Source organism: Lontra canadensis, unplaced genomic scaffold, assembly GCF_010015895.1.
Source record: "Lontra canadensis isolate GAN:19392208 unplaced genomic scaffold, GSC_riverotter_1.0 scaffold18, whole genome shotgun sequence".
In the NCBI taxonomy this organism is placed as follows: Eukaryota; Metazoa; Chordata; class Mammalia; order Carnivora; family Mustelidae; genus Lontra; species Lontra canadensis.
Window position 1 is genome coordinate 7,162,414 of NW_022631012.1, and position 23,922 is coordinate 7,186,335.

Consider the following 23,922-nt stretch of genomic DNA (forward strand, 5'->3'; position numbering starts at 1 on the left):
AGTCAACAGCTGAGTAAAGACTACAGAGGTAAGCGATAATTTGTTGTTACTTCAAAGAGTTCTCTGCAGAAGAGTATATATGCCATTTGACAAGAAAAGTCCAATTTTAGAGTGTGTTTATTGTCTGAAGGCTGTCTGATTGCCAGCTCAGATTTGCCAATATTTTCCAAACTCAACTGTTTTTAAAAACAAAAGGTTCTTGAACATTTTATGTCCTTAGTGAAATTCTGCTCCCATTCTCCCAAATGCAGCTCTCTCAGGTGTCCTAAGAATGAACAAGTTGAACCTATAAGGTTCAACTCTACTTTATGGGAATAATTAGAGGCACTTATACAACACTGACAATCTCTCAACTTCCTATCTACCCTCTTTACTGGGAAACTTGTGAATTCGCCCCGCCTCACTGATACCACTAGCTCTCCTGTGTCTGTGGGAATAAGATTTTCTTTTTCGCACTTAAGTAACTCTTGGATGATCCCATCCCACTTGTGCAAAACTGTACACAATTTCTTTTTGAAGAATTTTCTTCCCTCTCTACCAGAGATTTCCCCCAATACGAACAGATTTACACTGCCCACTGCCCCCATCCTCCCACCCCACTTCCTCTCATTCTGCTCACACAAAATGCCTCATGCTGGCTTCTCACCTCCCATCAGCTTCCTCACCTGTGAGAGTCTGCCCTCTGCAGCTGTCACTCGTGAGGTCCTCTGTGCCTTCAGCCCAACTTTGCACTCCCCAAGCCTTTCCTAGTAACCTAAAGGGCAATACCACTGGCCTTGTTGCTGGGGCCTCCATTTGACTTAATCCTGTTCCAATCCGCCAGCAGTTTTCATTATTTCTATCTTCACTGGTGATTTGACCGATTTCTATTTGTCACTTCTCGGCTATATCACCGTCACTGCCTCCTTAACTCTCCGCCTCCACGCTGACTCCCGCTACAGTCCACTGTCCCCAAAGCAGCAAGGACAGCCTCTTCAATGAAGAGCACTTCATACTCCTGCTCAAGACCTACCAGAGCTTTCCATCAAACCATGACAGTTTCCCTTCTTCCCGGTCTGCTAGCTACAAGGCCCCAGAAGATACCGCATTGCCTTGCTGTGACCTCATCTCACATGTTGTTCCCCTCATTCTTCCTCTGACACTGGCCACCTCACTGTTCCTTAAATACACAAAACGTGCTCCCGTCTCAAGAGTCTCGCATCTGGCCCCTCTGCCTGTAATGCCAGAGTTCATCATCTTCCTCATGGTTCAGGTGCTACCTCTTTCAAGAGGCTCCTCCTGATCATGCTATCTACAATGGTGAGCCCCTCCGATCACTTTACCCCTTCACGCTGCTTTCTCTTCCTGGTATTTACCACTACCTGAAACATTTAGGTAACACTCTTTTGAAAAAGCAAATGAAAAAACAACTTATTTCTTCCTTGCTGGAATATAAGCTAGACAAAGGCAAGAACTGTATTCCATCTGTTTTCTCCTCTGTTCCCAACGCTTAGTGACACAGACTTGGTATTCAGTGGGTACGCGATGGGCAACTGGTTGGCAGCATTTGGTCTTCTGACCACACTCTCTTTGAAACTCTCCGATCTTGGCATTTCTTATTATTCCCTCCCTGGGTCCTACCACTCTCGAGCCACTCTTCTGAGGATGTGTCCCTTAAATGCTAGTAGTCTTTACAGATCTAGCTTCTATCTACTTTTTATTCTCTACTTTTCTCTGCATTTGAACAGCTACTACTCTTCATTCCCTACGCCTAGCTCGGATTCATGCTCTGTTTCATATATTCAACTGATGACTAGACACTGTCACTCTGCTGTCTCACGGGCATGTCACGTTTAACCTGTCTACAAAGAACTCCCTAACTTCAACCCAGATGCTCTCCTTCTGGCATCGTCTTGCTACCCATGTGGGAGGACCACCCTGCCTCTCTCCAGCCTGGATTAACCACTCTGAATGGTCTGTAGAGCAAAGAAATGGCCCGAGTGCCCACTGAGGGGTCTCTACTCAAAAACAGAAGCCTCCTCTCCTGAATTCTAACTGGATACTAAAGGAATACAGGCACTGACCTAAGTATTCTTTCCCTCCAGATAGTTAACTTTCCCCTATAGGTCTGCTGTACGGAGGAGTGAAAATAACCCCAGCTGTCTCTCACTTAAATAGAATTTATTTTTCAAATGATAAAATCTTACCACAGGAATTCTGTATGGATAACACAAAGGTCCTTACAGAAGTACTTCCAGCGCTATAATCCTGGGCAACTTCGCAGGCAGGCTCAAAAGGACACCAGGGATGGATGAACACCCGTCACCCAAGGAACCGAGAATTGAGGGCAACAGTTCTCAATCAAGACACACACGAGGACTGTGTGGGGAATACCGAAATAACCTGGGCCTCGGCTTAGATCTACACCAAACGAGTCTCTGCCTGTGGACCAGACGGTTCTGTTACTGCCTGTGGTCCCCCAGCACACCACCTGAGTGTGCACATGTGTGCACTGAGTGTACATCTGTGTACTGAGAGGTGTGGAAGGAGAAACCAGAAATCTCTCCTGCTGCCTTTAAACAGCCATTCTTCTGTGATGAGAAAAGCAACAGCAATGTTTTGAAAAATAATGATACTAAGTTTGAATGTGTGTATTTTACTTTCAATAAGTTTCTTTTAATAAACTTCTGATGATCATTTCAGGAACCTATTTTTATGTGAAAAGCAGGACCACACCCTGTGCCATAAGATTGAAATTGAAGAACGAGGATGTAAGTAAGAAGAGCTATCTTACCAAAGTTACTATTGCACACTCGGCTGTTAGCTGTGCAGCACTGAAAAGAGTACGAACAAATCTGTAAATAAATTTGTGTTCAGGATCATGCTTAAAGTATTCCTCTGGAACCTTTTCTCTCTGAAAGAAGGAAAAAAATGCAGTTTAAGCATCCACAGAGGAAAAGTACTTCAATGCCCATAATACTGCAGTCTTTACATTTGGGCCCATGCTCCCAAAATGATTTTGATTGGGTGACATGTCTTTTAGTGGTTTAGATAGAAACAATGGGATCTTAAAATACTATAGTGATTCAATACGTACCATCACATTCGTTAAAGAAAAATACAGGCATGACCTCAGAAAACGTATATATATATTCCTTTCTATCTATATGTAAAACTATTTTTAGGCTCAAGAGTCTGGTTGATCACACGTTATAATTCTCTGAAATCAGCTGTGAAAAAACAATTTTGGGCTGCCCAAATGGCTCAGTCAGTTAAGCATCCAACTCTTGGTTTCAGTCAGGTCATGACCTCAGGGTGGGGAGACTGAGCCCTTCATGGGGTTCTATACTCAGCAGGGACTCTGCGGGAGATTCTCGCTCTCTCTTTCCCCCTGCTTGCCTCTCTGCACGTAAAGGCATGTGCACTCTCTCTCTGATAAAATCATCTTTAAAAAAATGAAAGAAAAACAGTTTGTTCCCTGTAACCATAAGACTTTTAAGTGTGACCTATGTAATAGTCACCAGCCACACATGGTGAGAGCACCTGAGGGAGTAAACGGTCATTAACTAAGGACGTTAAAATTGTTATTTTAGGGAATGCGTGAGTAGCTCAGTTGGTTGGGCGTCTGCCTTTGACTCAGGTCATGATCCCAAGGTCCTGGGATTGAGTCCCACGTCGCGCTACTTGCTCAGCGAAGAGCCTGCTTATCCCTCTGCCGACAGCTCCCCCTGCTTGTGTGCTTTCTCTGTCAAATAAATAAAACCTTAAAAAATTTAAAAAAGTTTTTTTTTTTTAAAGATTTTATTTGACAGGGATCACAAGTAGGCAGAGAGGCAGGCAGAGAGAGAGGAGGAAGCAGGCTCCCCACTGAGCAGAGAGCCCAATGCAGGGCTTGATCCCAGAACTCTGAGATCATGACCTGAGCTGAAGGCAGAGGCTTTAACCCACTGAGCCACCCACACTCCCTGTTATTTTAAAGGATTTAACATTTAAATCATTTTCTAATTTTCTTCAGAGAGATCACAACATATTTGTTAGGCTTATTTGCAAATACTTATACTGTTTGCAGTTACTGAAAATTATCTTTTAAAAAGATACATTTTCTGTTGTCTGGGTACATTTACTCACTTTAGCTAATTCTACAAAGCCGCAGCTCAGTTCTTGCTCTCGTATATCCCTAATACATCATTCCTTTGGTAAAATGATTAGACACAACATGGGGTAGGGAAGAAGACTTAAGATGATTTTGACTTCAAGGGCACCTGGGTGGCTCAGTGGGTTAAGCCTCTGCCTTTGGCTCATGTCATGATCTCAGGGTCCTGGGATCGAGCCCCGCATAGGTTCTCTGCTCAGCAGGAAGCCTGCTTCCCACCCCCTACCCCACCTGCCTCTCTGCCTACTTGTGATCTCTATCTGTCAAATAAATAAATAAAACCTTTAAAAAAAAAAAAAAGATGATTTGACTTTAAGCTGGAGGGAGTAATTTTCTCCTGGTAATTAATTTCAAATCAAATCAGTATGAAATAAATGCAACTGCATGAGAGGAAAATACAACTTCAATAAAACTGACACTTACTGTGAGTGGATGTGATCTCTCATCAAAAATATCCAAGGATCTATTTGCATCTCTATAAAATAAGAACATGCGTTTTAAAAATTAATATAGGAATTAATATCTTTGTAAAGCACCTGCTGGAATTAGAGAGGGGAGTGGAAGAAGCTTAACCTTCAACAAAAGCAAACAATTTTACAAATTCTTTTGCATTCTGGCCTTCAGAGGGTTTCCAGACCTCTATGAAATCTCTTCTACCACGACCAGCTAAGCCAGAGGTGCCTTTCAGAACACTGACTTTCCCTCACAGGCAATGCTAATAAACCAAATATATTTTCACTCCTCTAACTGCACACTGGAATACATAAGAACATTTTATAAACCAGTAGTGGTGGGCAAAAAGTCTTTAGAATTTAATAAATGTGAATATGAAATCCATGTTTTTTCCCTGTTTTTTTTTTTTTTTCTCTCTGTAGCTCTCTATGTTATATATTACCATGTATTTCTTCTAGTCGCTCTTAAATAGTTTGGTGGAATTAAAAATGTAATTTTTTCTTAAATTTTAAGAGAGACCAGTCTTTTCATATAAAAGGTCACTCCAGTAATACACTGCCCATTTAGACAGTGGTTCTCCAGGTGTGCAGCTCCCCTTTTCAGAGGCTCATGAAGTCAAAACTGTTTTTATAGGAATACTAAAGACTTTACTTGCTCATATACCTTTGACATTTGCAGTGATTGTAGACAAAATAAAAGGGAATAAAACTGCTTGTTTTTGCACATAAACCAAGGTAGTGGTACCCAGCCGTACCAGTCCTCCCTGCCACTTGCAGTTGAAAAAAATTGTTCTACTTAAGAACATCCTTGATAAACCAGTAAGATTTAACAGTGTTATTAAACCTTGATCCTTCTAATATTCTGAAAAATTAGAAAATCTTTATGAAACACTTCTGCATGCTGCAAGACAGTTAAGGAAAGAAAAGAACCTGTGACTTCGTTGTGAACTGAACAAGCCACTTTTTTCAGAGCTCTTTTTTTTTTAAGATTTTATTTATTTATTTGACATGGCAAGAGAGAGAACTTAAGCAGGAGGAGTGGGGGAGGGAGAAGCAGGCTTCTCTCAGAGCAGGGAGCCTGATGAGGGACTCTATCCCAGGACCCTGAGATCATGACCTGAGCTGAAGGCAGAGGCTTAATGACCGAGTCACCCAGGTGCCCCATTTTAAGGTACTACTTAAAAATGAACAAAGTGAGAGGCGCCTGGCTGGCTCTATCAGTAGAGCACGGAACTCTTGATCTCAGGGCTTTGAGTTCAAGCCTCATGTTGGATACAAAGTTTACTTAAAATTAAATCTAAAAATTAAAAAAAAAAATGAACAAAGTGGGGCAACTGAGTGGCTCAATCAGTTAAGTCAAGTCATGATGAGGGTCCTGGGCTCGAGCCCTGCATTGGGCTCCCCGCTCGGCAGAAGCTCCGTCGCCTCCTCCTCCTGCCCCTGCGCTCCTGCTCGCTCTCTCTCAAATAAATAAATAAAATCTTAAAAAAAAGGAAATGAACAAAGTGAGCCTGAAACGTCAAGAAAAATAAAGTATTTGTTGCCAGTGATAAAATTCAGGCTATCAAGCTAAAAAAAAAACCAAAACAGATTTTGGGAAAACTTATGCCTTTTACTATGAGCTTCGTCTACTGTAAGCTTGATAGCTTCTCAATACTTAAAGGCTTTTCTGATAAGACAGGTGGTGATACTAACAGAAGTGAGTTTTTGACACTGTATAAAGAAATGTGTACTAGTACTTTCCAGCTGACCAATGCATAATATTCTAAAACTACATACAGGTAAAAGATCCATTCAGTGTGCAAGATATTAACAGAGTATAAGTTCACTGATACGATTTAAAATTCCATTATATATATATTTCCATTATAACCTAAGAAACTGGCACTTGTGGACTTTTAGTAAAGTATCATAGCATATCCACAATATCTGAAGGTTTTAAAAGTGCAACTTTTCCCAACTCTGTATCTAAACAAGGCTGGGTCTTCATATTGTTTCTTCATAACAAACCACGGAAGACAGGATATGAGAATGAGCTGTCTTCTATTAAGCCAGAAAGTAAAGAGATTTGTAAAACTGTAAATTGATGACATACTTTTCACTCAACTTTGTTGTTGTGGAAAAGTTACTTTTTAATAAAAAAAAAAGAAAAATGATTTATGTTAACACTGGGGTTCCCAATCCGGGGTGACGTTGTTCCCCAGGGGACATCTGGCCATGTCTGGAGACACAATGTGGAGGGAGAGAGATGTGCTACCGGCATCTGGTGAGTAGAGGCCAGGCAGACTGCTAAACATCCTATCACGCACAGGACAACCCTCCACAACAAAGAATTATCTCACTCAAAACTTCAACAGTGCCATAAAAACCCTGTTTTGATACACAGTGTATTTAATTTTTAAATTCTCAAATTTTATATCTAATACAGTAAATATTAATATAACCCACAGGAACAAATACTCCTTGGGTCTTCAATAGTGTAATAAAAGCACGCTACAAGTTTATTCTAATAATATTTATACTCGTTACTTAACACTAAACTTGATATCTTGCAAATTAAGGAGCTGGAATAACAAGACAGGTTTTAAAAGAGCTCACCTGTTCTTTATGTGGTAATATATTGCTAAGGTCACACTGTGGAAGGAAAAAGAAAATTGTGACAATTGATTTTATCACGTTAGGCATTAAGGCATTTTTTAAAAAGGGGTTGGGAGGGAGACAGGATCCTTCCAGGGGCCCAGGGGCCCTGAAATCCTCTAATTCAGAACAGTTCATATGGGCACGTTCCCCCTTGTTTTAGTCCTTGGGCTTTTGGCAAAAAGGAGGACCAACTGTTAGAAAACCTGTTTTGGTCCATAATTATAATATATAAATTATTACACATTTTCCCTGTCATTTGACCCTCTACCCATAGAATATTTCCTCCTCCTATACAAGTTCTGTTTGTACACATGCTTAAATTTAAACCATAATTTTTGTATTAAAAAAAAAGTTAGACCCTACATTTTGATTGATTTAGTTTTCTATCCACCAAACCCACCCACTTTTCATTGTTTCCCTAAAAGTTGATAATTAAAGTGTTCCATACCAAATAAAATAATTTAAAATCATAATTAGAAAATTTAATAGCAAATATAAGTACTGACAAAATCAACAATAGGTCTAGTTACCCCGAAATAAGCAGTACTAACAACGCAGCATAATACTATAAAATAAAATATTTAATGACAGGTATTCCTCCAAATTAAATATTAATGAACAGATAGATAGAAGTCCTCAGACACTCTTTAAGTTACTATATTCCTAAGTTATTCACAGATGTTTCATACAGGCAACAAAGGGGTTCTCTTAGTTAAGTTATATGCTTCCCTTTGCCCTCAAAATGTCTAAAATGAAGCTCAAAACAATTGAGGGAAGGCAAATCTGAATTTTAGAATTAGGTCTGTAGAATACGAGCACTTGTAAAAAGGCCTAACATGCTATTAGGATCAAAGATGGATACTTCTATAGTGCTTCAAACAGTTTCATCTTCAATTTGATTTTAAAATCACAGAATTCAAAGTTCTATGCTGAAAAGGACCATGAAGCCTTAGCATTTAATTAAACAACCCATCTAACACACAAGGAACCAAGGCTTAAAACTGACTTGCCCAAGGTCCCACAGTTGGGTCAGAAGCCGTTCTCATTCTCCCACACTCTAACCAGGCAGTGGTTCTCTCCAATCTTGGCTGCACACTGGATTGCCTGAGGAGCTTTTAAAAACTGCTTGGCTTCCACCTCCAGATGGTCTAATTTTACTGACACTGGGTATGACTTGGGCATTAGATTGGCTTTTAAAGTTCCCCAGGTGACTGCAACGTGCAACAAAATCTGGGAATGAATGAATCCTTCGGGATGCTTTCATTCATACAATTATGCCTCGTATCCTTCCTCAGCCTATCAAAAGGCTTGTGAGAGTGTGGTAGGGGAGGGGGAAATGCATGTATTTTGAAACAGATTTTTGAAAAAAGTTGCACAAGTGATTCTAATATGGCTCCCCCCACTGAGAACAATGCACTACCCCAATGTAAACATTTTTCAAAATCATTCCTAAAAACCAATTTGCCCTATTATTTTCTCAGTAAACATTTATTTCATCAATAAATGCACTGAATTATTTTTAAAACTTAATGAAAGCAAATTAAATTTACTGTACTTCTACAAATTAGGCCAAGTAGGGAAAAACAAGCATGAAACCTACTTGTCTGAGCAAGGTTAATCTTTAAAACCACTTTTGAATTATGTACTAAAATATTAGACTGGGGACTCTAGCCAAAGTAGAGTTTTGTTTTGTTTTTTACACATGGATTTAGTGTCTTGGCTGAATAAAAACATTTAGTGATTACTTGTTAGGTGCCAAAACTCAGGACTTTAGACTTTTGGCACTCAGTTTTTGCTGAAATACAAATTTGATCTCTGCTGTTATAAGAGTGAAAGAAAAGTTACATTATAATGACTATTATCTTGCTGTTTATAATTAAAGTAGAAGTTACCGATAGTTTAATTATGTGCTGACAAAGCTGGCACATAAGAAACAAAATTAAGTTTATAAGCCAGTTGTTTTTAAGACTGAAAAATAAAATTCAAGAGGAGAATATTAATATTTTGAAGTAGTGTTCTAAACTGTGTTCTGGAAAATCAACCCTCATGTCCCAAAGAGATGTTAATAATGTTCTTTGGCCAATTTTGATGAAGTCAGGAAGCTCTGCATATCCAGTTTTGGGCTTATCCTCTCCCTTAAATAAGCTTGAAAGGTTCATCTTGGGGTGTTCTAAAAGTGCAACCCTAATTGTGGATTATAAGGTGCTCCTGGAAATTAAGGAATAGTTTCCATCATCATAACACTGTTCATGTTTGTTGAGGTATAAACCTGACCACAGCTATGTTTCCAAGACCATCTCTTTCATTGTTCTCTGCTGCTGTTTTCTTATATATGGACTGATATAATGTCCTAGAGATATATTTCTATATTGATACACATATATAAAGTTAAAATTAAGTATATTTATTAAATTATAATTTTCAGTTGAGGAAAAATTTCATCCATAAAGAAATTAAGCTTGAGAGTTTGCTCAAGATTGACTTGGTATATTTTCCCCCTCTTTGGGAATAGGAAGGAGAAGTTAATTTTCTTACAGCAGTAGTGCAGAGGGAGGAAAAAAAATGAATCATGGAAAATCTGACAAAAATTCAATTAAATTTAAATGCAGATACACTCTGGTGCCAGTAGGGGACAAACTGTTCCTTCTTTCAAGAGTAGCTTCCAAAGTAGTATACATTGTTTGAGGCCTGTAACTCATAAAGAAATACTTCTAGAAACATCCAATAAAGAGTGCCTCTCCATCTCCTCATTATGTTTAACAATGTCTTAACAACAGAAATGTATTAAGTAAGAGGTATACTTTTCCTGGGATTTTTTTATTTGCTAACTGGCTTTCTCTTTACCACGCACTCTAAGATTAAAATGGAAACTGATATTCAGACTGAGGTCCTGGAAAGCAATATAAAATAGACACCAGTTTCTTAACCTGTTACTGAAAAGGACAATCAAATGACTTAAATCAGATCAAGTATGGCTAGGATGCTTTTAGCATGAGGGGGGCGTCTGTCACTCAGCCCTTGGCAACCTAGTTGTACTCACCATTTTATTGTGGTTCTAAGATTAGGTTGGCTGACTGTGCTGTCATCTAGAAATATTGTTGAGCATGAGCTATACTTTTTAGTAAGCTGCCCTGGAGATACCTGAAGGGGAAGGGAAATAGAAGAAAATGTCACAGTAAGTTAAACCTATAAAAGTGTGTTTTTTTCCTCGGTTAAAATGTCAAACGATAAAGCATTAAGATTTTTCTTATACTTCATGAACTGCTTGAGTGTGCTATCCTGTGCAGCTCTATGGGAAACACAGTGGATGCTCTAACTTCCCAGATGGGATTTAAGGAATGGGTTATAAACTACAGCCCTTGATAAATTACCTATTATCAAACCTGGCAACCACGTATTATAAATTCCCTGTACATTAACGTAAGAAGCTTAGAATAAGATTTCAGTGTTTTTTTTTTTCTAAGCTATGAAAAGCAGCTGAGACTTTCTATTTTTACTATTCATTTACTACAATGAAATGTAATGCTTTATATAATATTGATGCAAGAACATTTTATTGCAGAAAATGAAAACCAATAATAAATGTATCAGTTCAGGAGACAGTGTGATGAAACAAATGTTCTTGAGTCAGAGGCTGTCTGTGCCAGGGTTGCTCTATCATTAATAAGCTAAGGGGGCCATAGGTGTGTCTGGGCCTCAGGTTCCTTATCTGGAGGGCAAGAGAGTACTGCATTAATATTCTCTCACATCCAAAAAAACAGATAAAACAGCTTATGAGAACTTCACTTTAACTTCATGTTTAAATAAGACTGCCATCATATTACTTAAGTGAGAACCTCAGAGGACTTTCCATTCATTTAAAAACTTTATTAATTCTATTCTGTAAGTTACTTGATATTCATCACAACAATTTCCTGCCTCCCTCATGCTGCTTTCTATGCCTACAATGCCTTTTTCTTTCTCCTTGTCCCAGAAAGCTTGACCCTAACTACCTCCAGGATACCTTGCCAGCAGTCACACCACAAAAACTTCTTTTTCTGTATGCTCACACATCTAATCTGCCACTTGTTACATACTACCAATTGCTTGAGGGTGTCCCCTCCCCTCCTAAAAAAAGTAAGCTTCTCCAGAGAAGGGAGGACTCTTATTCCTCCCACCTCTAGCTACTGAACACAGAATCTGGGACTAATTAGTAGGAGTTCAATTAACTGACAAATTATTTAAAATCAGCTACAACTGGAAGGTAAATCTTACTACAAATTAATGAGAATTTATCTGCAATAGTGTCAGAGAGGTGACAATGAACTTTTGGAGACCCTCCATAGAATTAACCATCTTTAAAACACTTTAGAAGTATCCATTTATCTGTGAAGAGCCTGAGCCCAAGTGTATAGCAACAGTCAAATACTGAAATAGCCTAAACTATGTTAGGACAATTCTCTTCCTTAAAGTAAGACCAATAAACAAATCCCAGTCACTGTAAGTAGTTAAAAATAATAGCAGCATTCGATACCAAAGAATGCCAACAATTTAAATCTTGGTTTGTTGTGTGTTTTTTTTTTTTTTTTTTTTACTAATTCAGATGAGCCTTCCTTCCTCTTATCAATATAAAATAGCATTCGCCATGTCGTCACACTATCCTGTCAGCATCCCTCTCAAATACACAAATGGGGCAGGGGAAAAAAAAAAAATCTAGTTTACTTTTTAAAATACAGAGCATTTAAAAGCTGCCAGTAGCCAATAATCAGAAATATCCACATGGTATATAAAAACACCACTTTGCCTGTTTCAGATGTTTTCCTACAAAGTCATTTACCTCTTACTAACAAAAAGTTCTGGACCTTCTGTTTTTGAAAAGTATCACTAAATTCTGCTTCAAGCCAGAAATGTTTAACTATATGTAACACTGTTATGTTCTTTAAAGCTATTCAGTTAATACGTATTTTAAGAATCTCAATAAATACAGCATGTAAAATGAAAATGAATTCATTTAAATACTTCTACTCTAAATGGAAGAAAGTTCTCTTTTAAGGCCACTACTAGTAGGGTATACTATGGTGTATATTACATAATAATCAAAGTCAATGCTGACCAAAACCTATACTGAGGAGCCATAAAAAGAATAGAAAGAAAATGCACCAAAATATAGATCAGTTGGTAAAGCTTTGGGTTATATTTGCTCCCACTTTCCTCATTAATTTTTTTTCTAGTATGAATATATTTTGGCTTGCCTCTGAAAATATTAGTGTGAAACATTTCAAAATTTTAATTAGATGTAGTCTTACAGCCATATGGGGGGTTAGTGAATCAGCAACTTACAGTGTACTGGCTAGATCCAACCAAAGATACACTGAACACTTCCCCATCAGTTCAGGCCTACTTTTCAGTATTCAGTAAGACCTAGTATTCAACTAGAGGGTGGCAGAATTAAGCCTCTGAACAATGCCTGGATATACCAAGCTATAATTATTTATTAGCTTAAAATTAGCCAAGATTTAAAGACAATTGTCTTTTATGGTTAAAGGCTTACCATCACTGGCTTATAGCCTCAATAAACAACACTGACAAACATAGGGTCATAAAAAGCAAATACTTAAAAAAAAAACAATCAAACAGCAAAAAACAGCAGTATTGGCAGTTTAGTGTTCATAGATATTTCAGTTGGTTACTAGAATAGACAGAGACAAAGGCAGTGTTTATTTTCACTCATAGAGCACTAACGGAATAGGTGGACTTTTATAATCTTTACAACAAAGGTTATTTCACAGACTTAGGATTCAGTGGCAAAGACTAAAAAATAATCATACTTAGAAGTCTAGGAAATCACAATCCAAGCCTTACCATCAAAGGCCAAGTATCTGTTGAAATGCAGGCCCCAGCCACTGACCTGCCCATTGTGCCTACTGCTAAAGCTCACTTGTGGGTCTCTCAAAGTTGTCTTTTTCACAAGACAACTTAAAAATGTCCAACACTATGCATTAATGAAAACTGCTTTATCTATGTTGTGCATTAATGGAACAATATGACAGGGTGTGTGGTCTGAATTCTTAATCAAGGCATTAGGAGAAAAGTGTAATATGCTAATTATGGGGATAACTGGAAAATACTGCCTGAATTAATATCATTAATTATACTGAATTAAAACTTTAAACTTAAATATATGCTTTCAAAACACGTTCTAAGTTTGAGTTAAAAACATGGTGGACTGATCATAAATCTACTTCCTCTCCCTCTCCTTTCAGAGGATATATACAACACAGGATAAATAGCAGGTGCTTTTTAATGTTTGAAAGGTGAAAAGACCAAAGGAGTGGCAACTGACACGGTAGAACAGAAAAGCACAGAGACTGGAACAGCAACAAGAAAGCCAGTTTGTCTTACAGAACCCAAGGCAGGCTCAGAATTCAGACTCAGCCCCCAGACGCCCACGGTGAGGCCCATCCGTGAACAAGTCCTGCTCACTCATAGTACTTCCAGTGAGATCACAGACACAGGCAGGGACCACTCCACATTTGACAGAAGCCTCTGACAAGTAAGAGAGATCAGAATGGGAAAAGAAATTGATGGGAATGATAAAATTAAGAAGCAAATGAAAACTTCAAAAATTCTTAAAAACCCTAAGATGAGAAATCGCACTCATGAAAGAACCAGATGCTATAAATAACGAGAGACTCTAAGAGAACTCTATAAATTAAAAATAAGATAGATAAAACTCAGTATTCAATAGAAGGAGAAGGGTTAGAGCATAAAGTCAAGGAAGTCCCCAGGAAGTAGACAAAAAGACAAAATGGAAAATAGAAGGGAAAAAAATTAGAGATCTGTGCGGGAATACTGGTTCAAGAGGTCCAACATCTGAATCACAGACACACACACACACACACACACACACACACACACAAAGACACTCATTAGAAAGAGAGATGGTCTACAGACCTACTTGCCCCAACAAAATGAAAAGGTCCATATCAAACCATATTATGAAATTTCAGAATCTCAGGGATAGAGAAGGTACTAGAAGGTTTCAGAGAAAGAAGGGATGGGGGAACAATGACTAAAATTGGTAATGTACAATGTATCATACAATGTCAACAGATTTATGAGCAACACTTTAAATGAGAAGACAATAAAGAAATGTCTATAGAACTGCAAAAATTAACTTCAACCTAGAATACCATACTTTATCAAACAGCAGGAGTTTCAGAGAAGCTAGATCTCTAAAAACTTCTGCCTATTCCCAGAAAAATGTGCTCCAGTAAAACAAGGGCCTGTAACAAGACAAAGGGAAACAGAGAATCTAGGACATAGGGGATCCAACACAGCACAGCAGTTATGTGAGATCCCAGATGACTTCAAGGAGATACCCCAGGAAAAGAGACACAGAGCCAACCTAGTGAAAACCAGTCTACTCTACTGGAACAGAACAAAAGCCAGTCTCCAAGAAAAAAACAGAACAGATGTGTTTTAGTAAACGAAAAATATTTCTGATGGACATGTGACAACTGTTACAACATCTGGGGGGGAATTAGCTATTAGAAAATCAGCAAGTGAATACCGTCAGGAAATTAATTCCACACAAAAAAGGAAGAATGTGAAAGCAGAAAGACCCACCAGGGAGCTACTTACGGCATCTGGCTGTGTGAGATCATGTTGGCTAGGAAAATGGGGACTGGATTATCCAGGAGAAGGGCAGAAGTGCTCAGGTTTCAGAAATATCGAAGACAGAGAATGAGGTGTATGCAGGAGAAGGCACAGGCAGAGAACTACATGGCTCAGCAGGGAACAATATTTGCACAGTAGTAACAACATACACATTGATTCTGATAAAAACCATGATACAGGTTGAGGGACTAGAGGCAGGGCAAAAAGGCCACGGTGAAGTGATGAAGCTAAGCTTTCATCTGGCACATCAGGAAATTGATAGTGCTAAACATTAACTTAGTTATTACATTTTTGTTACTTTGGTTAAAAAATAAGATTAAAAAATGAAGGCAGAACTTTATACCATAACCATGTTATTGAAATTTAAGTTAAACGTCAGAACCCTTAAAAAATGGGCACTACTAAGCCACAGACTTTCTAGAATACATTTGTTAACGAGGAAAATAGAAGGGATTTCGGAAAATCTCTTATAGGGCTAACAGTATGAGATCCATTATATTTTGGGGGAATAATGACATACATAATTTTAATTCAAACTATTAATTTCTTACTTAACTTTTCGACTGTTTACTTACATGGTTTAAATGGTTGCTCTTCCTCTTTTCTCGCACTAAGAATAAAAAAAATTCACTGATCAATTCTGATACAAATGCCACAGAAAAGTAAAAGTAGTTGCTACTCATCTGACAGATTAAAAATGCACAAAATGAGGTGAAATTCCATTTTAAAAATATAATTTCCAACAAAATTTATAATTTAAATCACCTAGCAAGATGAATCCTATAAAGTAAAATCTAAAAACTTAGTTTTACTTTTCGACCTAACAGATTTTCTTTGTTAGGTACAAACAAAAGGCTCCCCATGTACAAAAGAAAAGGACAAAGCAAACTAGGCCAGGTGAAAATTTAACTAATAAAAATGTTTACCTGTTGAATATCTGAACCACTACGTAGTATTTTCTAATTCTATATTTATATACAACTTACTTTAATTACCAGGATCCGACAGCTCGAAGAATCAGTTTCTGGCCAGGCACTAATTTCTAGATACATCAGTATTCTGGAAGCATCCTAAAGCACTTATTGGTGATCTACTAGAATACCTTACTAAAAAAATAAATGGGCCATTACACAACTGGAAAGTATCTATCTTAAATTTATATTTTAATGAGTGTGCTAAACTAACCAAATGTATCTACAGCACACAAAATCACTTTGCTCTAACAAAGACTAGACGAAGAATAAAAGCTCCAATGAGGGTCTTGGACCCCACTTTTTGTTTGTTTCCCACACTGTCTCCTTTAATGTGGGGTGACATCATAGGCACACATTCCTTATGACTCAGGAGAAAGAGACATGCGAAAGCTTTGCTTTTACTGTCTCCACACATTGTCTCTACATGTGGAAGAAACAGAGAAATACAGCAATCCTAACCAGAAGTGATCTGCTTAAGTCAGGCTATGTACATACTCTATGAAAATGCAGGTTAAAACCCCCCATTTTTTATCGTGCTGCATACTTGAAATATTATGGAGCCCTCACTTTTTATATTCCTGCTGTCATAATCATCTGAAAAACTTGGTCATGTATGGCTTAGTTCGAATAAAAAGGATTTAACATTACATTAAGGAAAATAAGCACGCAAGCAGGAGTGCTAAAACTCTACAGTTCTGATTCTCATCATACATCAAGGACACAGGCAATTTATACCAGTCTCTAACCTTCTAGGAAACCCCACAGGGCATGTTTGTTCCATGTATCCAGGCACACCACTACATTAGGAAGAGAAAATTTTGAATAGCTCAGAAGTTGTGAGTAGAATAAATGTGGATGTGAGATAGGCTTGTTTGGTTGAGGGTGGTGTAAAATGGGGCCAGAATCAGATTTAATCCCCATAAATTAACAACTTTTTTTTTTAATTTGTTAAATGAAAACTTAACTGTGGCCTAAATCCTATCACTCATCTTTAAAACCGTTGTTCTGGGGCACCTGGGTGGCTCAGTGGGTTAAAGCCTCTGCCTTCGGCTCAGGTCATGATCCCAGGGTCCTGGGATCGAGCCCCGCATCGGGCTCTCTGGTCATTGGGGAGCCTGCTTCCTCCTCTCTCTCTCTGCCTGCCTCTCTGCTTACTTGTGATCTGTCTGTCAAATAAATAAATAAAAATTTTAAAAAAAATAAATAAATAAAACCATTGTTCTTTGGAGTCAGGGGTTAAAGGACAAGGCAGTATGGAGAATTAGACAATATCTAAATCATGTGGTCACAAGTGATAAGTTGATAAAAGTTGGTAAAAGAGGTGGCAAAAAGTGTACACAGAGTCTCCGTGTTCTGCTAGCTAAATCCATAACAACGAAAGGAAAATATATCATCAGATATCATAATAAGAAATGAATACATGAAAGGGTGAAACATTTAAACCAATGTACGAGCTCTTTTAGAGACTTTCTATGATACACAAAACAAAAACAATCTTTTTCTCAGAGGGGGAAAAACACTGTCTTACCATCCGTTTGAGATTTGCTCAGGAAAATTGTGCTTGCCCTTGGATGGTCGGAAGGGTTTGATTCCAAAGCTAACTCTGTATAAGAAGAGAAAAAGGTGTGATAATTTGAATAGAAAAATACATGATTTTAAAAATAGCTACACATCAATTTTAATCACTTAGCAGTGTTGGGAAGAGTTTCTAGTAATGACAAAAAGCCAATTTCAATAAAGGCAACAATATAAAATTATACTGGGAAACAGCAAAATTGTAGAATCTCTTCACATATGTGGAATAAAACCAAGCTGTGTCTTAAACTTTTTTTTAACCTGCACCTAAATAATCTATGCAACTTTTGGATGGAATTTTATTCGTGCTTTCCCCCTCCTACTTAACTATTAAAAATCCCATCACCACCCTTTAAGCTGATATTACTGGCATATTCCAGAAACAGTCTCAAAAAGCAAGTTATATTGTGGATATTACTGTCAGATACCAGCTCAAAATACCAAATATGCCAAAACCAAACAAGTTGCTTTTGGCAAGCAAATATTCTTTAGACAATCAAATAGCTAATTCTAACTCCATTCAACAAATGAACGCATTTAGTTAGCTGTGGTTTATATGGGGGACTATCCATCATGGCAGATTTTTAAAAAACTGTATGAAAGTTCAATGTTCTATTCTACAGGTACACTTCCATAATAGCAAGTAATTTTTAACTTTTGCTCTCAATTTCCAAAGCAAAACTCCCCCTTCCTCCATCCATGCTGCATGATTAATTTGGGGCTTCAATAAGAGTACTTTTTGGACCAGATCATGGGGCCACTTGTAAAAAATTTTGTCTATACCTATGTAAAGGTATGTCTGTCTGCCTGTAGTCCACCAAGGTATACCAAGGTGGGAAATTCTCTATTTACACAAGAATACAAAGCAGGTACTTGAATTTTCATAAAAGAGGGTTTGCCACTATATGGGATAATAAAATTGTCATTTAAAAAAAAAGTAGAGGGGCGCCTGGGTGGCTTAGTGGGTTAAAGCCTCTGCCTTCGGCTCAGGTCGTGATCTCAGGTCCTGGGATTGAGCCCCGTATCGGACTCGCAGCTCAGCGGGGAGCCTGCTTCCTCCTCTCTCTTTGCCTGCCTCTCTGCCTGCTTGTGATCTCTCTCTGTGTCAAATAAATAAATAAAATATTTAAGGGACGCCTGGGTGGCTCAGTGGGTTAGGCTGCTGCCTTCGGCTCAGGTCATGATCTCGGGATCCTGGGATCGAGTCCCGCATTGGGCTCTCTGCTCGGTGGGGAGCCTGCTTCCCTCTCTCTCTCTCTCTCTGCCTGTCTCTGTCTACTGTGATCTCTGTCAAATAAATAAAATCTTAAAAAAAAAAAAAAAAAGTAAAACACCTGTGGTGTGTCTAAGATTCCAAACAAAATGGTCTCTGCTTTTCCTCAAGATGTTTAGTGACAGTCTGATAAGCAAAGCAGTCTGAGGAAGAAATAGGAAATGCAGAAATATGATTTTGTCTGGCTGCATATAACATTTGTTCTTTTTAAGCTCTGTTAGCTCTGAAATATATTTTGGGGCTACTTCACTGTTTTTGACAAGACAGCCTGATACTTCTATCAAACAAAGGACTTTCATATTGCAACAACCTTTGTTAAGAACCACTCAAAATTCTTAAAAAAAAAAAAAAAAAAAAAAAACCACCATATGACACCCCTCAGCAAGGTCCATCCCAAAGTACTTAGCCAATCGTGTAAGAAACCAGACCAAGATCCTGAGAGAGTAATGGTTAAGTCTAGTATTCCCCAAACCTAATAATTGTTCTGTTTCTTAAAGGCATGTTGGCAGTCTAATAGAAAATACTATCCCTGGCTTCCCTGGCTCTTAAGAGAATCAAAATGTCCATTAAAACCTAATCGGTCTTGGGACGCCTGGATGGCTCAGGTCATGATCTCAGGGTCCTGGGATCGAGTCCCACATTGGGCTTCCTGCTCAGCGGGGAGCCTGCTTCCTCCTCTCTCTCTGCCTACTTGTGATCTCTCGCTCTCTGTCAAATAAATAAATAAAATCTTAAAAAAAAAAAACAAACAAAACTAGTCAGTCTTGTCCCACATCAGGCTCCTCGCTCAGCGGGGAGCTTGCTTCTCTCTCTGCCTCTGCCTGACAGTGCTCTCTCTCTCTGACAAATAAATAAAATCTAAAAAAATATAATCAGCCATATAGTGAATTATGTCTAATTCAGCATTTCACAAACTTATCTACCTAGAATCATTTTTTCCTTCAATAGAATCTTTCACAATCATTTCGGACTTCTTGGTTTAACAGGAATCTGAACCATCCATTTTAATGGTACTGCCAGCACTAGAAATTTACATAGCTAAACATAGCTTTGTTCTTCATGGAAATTCCTTCACTGAATTTGAAGTCTGTTTGATGGCTTTTGGAGAAACTATTCTATTCAACATTTTTATGTAAAAGAACCATACATAAAAATTAAACTTTTTTTTCACATATTTGAAAAATAAGACAATGTTAGCTATTTGGAAAATCAATGAATTCAGCTGTGCTCAAAGTGACAAAGACTTTCATGGCTGCCTCTAACCTAAGGCTTTCGAAAGCGTTCATGACCAACTTCGTACCAAAAAGAAAGCGAATATACTACATGTGAATCTAAAAAATAAGCAGAAATGTTTGCAGAAGTAAACATACTACGTATCAGTGCCTATGGCACAAAAGAAGTTTAATTAACACTTTTCAATGGGAATTCTGGGGATCTCTCTCTCTCTCTCTCTCTCTCTCTCTCTCTCTCACACACACACACATACACTTCCCCAAACCAAGATATGCTACTGAGGATCTAAATATTAAAAATCAAGAGGCCTTGGATAAAAGAAATATCAATATGCAGAAAAAGTGCAAAATGAGCCCAAGTGACAAAAAGGAAATTGGCACTGCCCCTACTCCATTTAGGCTGGGCCAGCTACTGCTGCCCTGGGACTTCCCAAGAACCACTGAGAGAGGCAGAGGGGGTGCCTGGGTGGCTCAGTTGGTTAGGCATTTGACTCCTAATTTCAGCTCAGGTCTTGATCTCAGGGTCATGAGACTGAGCTCTGCTTCAGGCTCCCCATTCAGCACAGTGTCTGCTTGAGATTCTCTCTCCTCTCCCTTTGTCCCTCTCCCCACTCATCCTGTTTCTATATATAAATAAATACTTTTTTAAAGAAAGAGAGAGAGAGAAAAAAAAAAAAAAAAGACAGGCAGAGCTGTAGATTCTTGGCCACTGTCTGGAGCTGCCCCAGGCTTCCTTTGCCATCACGGGTGTCGGGGGGTTAAGCATGATGGAAGCCTTTCTAGGATGTATCAACAGAGGAGAGCAGAACTGAGACAGGCCATTTAATTCCTGGGTCAAGTAGTAACCAATTTATTCCATGAACTCTGGTTATAGAAGTCAATTTTTTTTTTTTTTTTAATTTTTAGATTTTAACTTGTAAATGAAAGAGACCAGGTTAATCAGCAGTACTGATGATCACATTACAGGTGCAAACAGATAAAAGTCATTTGCTCCTTCCTTTAACAAATATCCTATCATGAACAAAAATTTGCAAGAGCCAAAATAATACTTTGTTTAAAAATTACTCATCAACTCACAATCATTACTTTGTTACTTACACTTAAAAAAATAGCTCCAATCAGTGTACCATTTATGTCCTACTTTTTTCCTGACAAGCAATCTCAACCCCATTCGAATATATTTACTATTTAATGGATACACAATGGACTATCAGGTGTTATTCCCATACCTTAGTCAATCTCCTATTCTTAGGGTTCAGGTTGCTTACAAACTTCTATTTTTTTTGTTTTTAAGATTTTATTTATTTATTTGACAGAGAGATCACAAGCAGACAGAGAGGCAGACAGAGAGAGAGGAGGAAGCAGGCTCCCTGCTGAGCAGAGAGCCAGATGTGGGGCTCGATCCCAGGACTCTGAGATCATGACCCGAGCTGAAGGCAGCGGCTTAACCCACTGAGCCACCCAGGTGCCCCACGAACTTCTATTCTTATGAGGAAAATCTTCATATACATAGTTTTTTAAAAGTAATTTTGTCTTTATCTCCTTAGGAGAGATCTCCAAAATGGGATGACTAGACCGTAAGGTTAAATAGTTGTCATGACTCAATGTATAATACTAAATTGCTTTCTTATTAAAAAGGTGGGAGCATACTAGTGGGTAATGCTATCAACTTCACCAGTTTTCACTCCCACCCTGACTTCTGATACCCGAAAGAAAAAATTCCTACTGATATAAATGAAGAAGTTCACTGTCTCTAATTTGCACTTCTGATTACACAGTTTAACTATTTTCCCCATAGTTAACAGTATTATTTCCACTTTGGTGAGATGCCTATCACATGTATGTATTATATGTATTATACTTATAAGGACCCTAAAATGTTGTCAGTTTGTATGAGGTTTTCAGAAAATAATAATCTTCCGTCTCTAGCCTATGACAATTTTCTTGCACTTTTTGCTAATGACAAAAACTACATTGCTATTTTATAAAATGGATACTTAAGCCATTAGATATTAAACTCAGATGCGCACACACACAGTATTTCCGCACTGACCATTACTGTTTTCTCAAGAACCTAAGACAACTATGATAGACAGTACTACCCTATTTGCTCTATGAAAAAGGAAGACTGCCAACCATTAAGCAAAGCGTTACCACCTCCCACCAACATGCACATATGCATGTGTGCACACACAGTGATTTAGAGAGATGGCATAAAATTACTGTATATCTTGTATGTGATTCTATCCCAAAATTACTTTTTTGAAAACCTCTAAGAATGTTTTAACCTAAGAGAAATACTCCTGAGTTCATGATTAGAAGCTATGATTCAAATTGTATTTTAAGACCCATCACTTTTTTTTAAATCAATTTAAATTGCAACTTAACTTGACAGCATGACAGGTTAATATAGGAAAGTAGGACTTCAAAAACAATTTTTTTAACTTGGATCTTAATGTAAATACAGAGGAAATCTATAAAACTATTGACATCCAATATTGCTTTCCCCCAATCTAAGATTCTACCAGTTATAAGATACAGAGATGTTAAAAATGTGAAAATACAAGCAACTTAGAATAAATGAAATGCATTATTAAAGGCCAAATGTGTAAAATTATGCAACTATAAATGTAGTAAATGATTTTTCCTTGTCAAAATATTGGGAAAGAAGGAAGTGACCAAGAAAGTGTCAGAGCAGTGTATTTCACAAGGAGATTGGTTTCAATATATTGATTTCAATATATTCCAATTAAATAGGAGATGTCAGCAGTTTTTCTGGGCCAACCGCTGGGCACCTGTTCACTTAAGGCTTCCTGCATTTACTGAACTATGCTATCATCCTTATACCATACAGTGCTCATTTTATGGCCCATTAACACAAATATCTCAGGTCTTAAAATTACCTTGATGATTTTATCCCTGAGTCCACACCTTCCAGGTAATTCCTAATTCTTCTGCTTCCTAACTCTAGCTTCTAAACCACTTCTGTACCTGAATCTACCTTGGTTTTCAGTCTTGCCACTTCGTAGTGAAGTACGTCTTTTTTTCCTTGACACACTTCTAATGAGTATTTTTGCTCAGTTTCTTGAATGTCAGAGAACATTTCTGGGCTGTGAGTTACCTTTATTTCATTTCACACTGGGCAATGTTAATATTTTAATTCTAAAACCTAAGTTCTTTAATACACACACACACACACACACACACACACACACACACACACAAACGGTAAGGGAAAATAGTAGTATCCAAAGTAGCCCACATGATAAATCATTCAATAAATTCTACCACAGTATGCCATATATCTGTAATTTATATTCCTGATCTATCATCTCATTTTCAAAACTTGGACAACTCAGTTTATACCCCTCAGAGCCCATCTTCTCATGTGTAAAACATTTAATTTTTATACTATGTAACACAGAACATTGTTCGTGAGGATGGAAAGAAATGCAAGAGCCATCTACGTTAACATATAAAGCACAATAAATGACCAAACAAAGCCTTCACAGTGAACTCAGAAGCAAAAACTGAACATTTAGCATTTCATTGTAAAGTGCATGAAATATCCACTCATTACTCACACCCAAATATCACCTTAAGCAAATATGTGCTTTGGCTAACACTAAAGGGAAAGTACTAAAAGTCACACAGCAGTAAGAATTTCTCACAGTGATTTTGGTTTAAGGAAATACCTAGTTCTCCTGCTTCTGTCATGCAGATTACTGTGTCCTCTCCTTGCCTTTTCCATGTAATGTAACCTAGAGATCACTTCACAGCAGTGAGAACCTTGCTCTTCTTTACAGCTCCGTAGCTCTCCACTATGTGGCGGTACCAGTTCATTATACCAGCTTCTTACTGGACACTTATTATTAGTTATTTCTAATACTTTGCTCTTGAAAATATTGCAACATAAACTGTGTGAATATGTGATTTCATACTTGTGGGGTATATCTTCAGAATAAATTCCTTGGGGTAGGATTTC

General features: G+C 37.9%; 1 protein-coding gene across 2 annotated transcripts in view; it reads right to left on the reverse strand.

The window, feature by feature from the left end:
- The window catches only part of CCNYL1 (cyclin Y like 1), a 36,571-nt gene that overhangs the window by 6,468 nt on the left and 6,181 nt on the right, over window positions 1-23,922 (reverse strand). Inside the window, exons 2-7 of one of the 2 annotated variants that reach the window (XM_032859951.1) lie at window positions 17,386-17,460; window positions 15,459-15,493; window positions 10,265-10,365; window positions 7,183-7,218; window positions 4,556-4,607; window positions 2,774-2,893 (exon numbers count right to left, since the gene is read on the reverse strand). In XM_032859951.1, the coding sequence (XP_032715842.1) occupies window positions 2,774-2,893; window positions 4,556-4,607; window positions 7,183-7,218; window positions 10,265-10,365; window positions 15,459-15,493; window positions 17,386-17,460 (419 nt within the window). The remainder of the gene's footprint in view (window positions 1-2,773; window positions 2,894-4,555; window positions 4,608-7,182; window positions 7,219-10,264; window positions 10,366-15,458; window positions 15,494-17,385; window positions 17,461-23,922) is intronic. The other variant, XM_032859952.1, reaches the window with a different exon arrangement.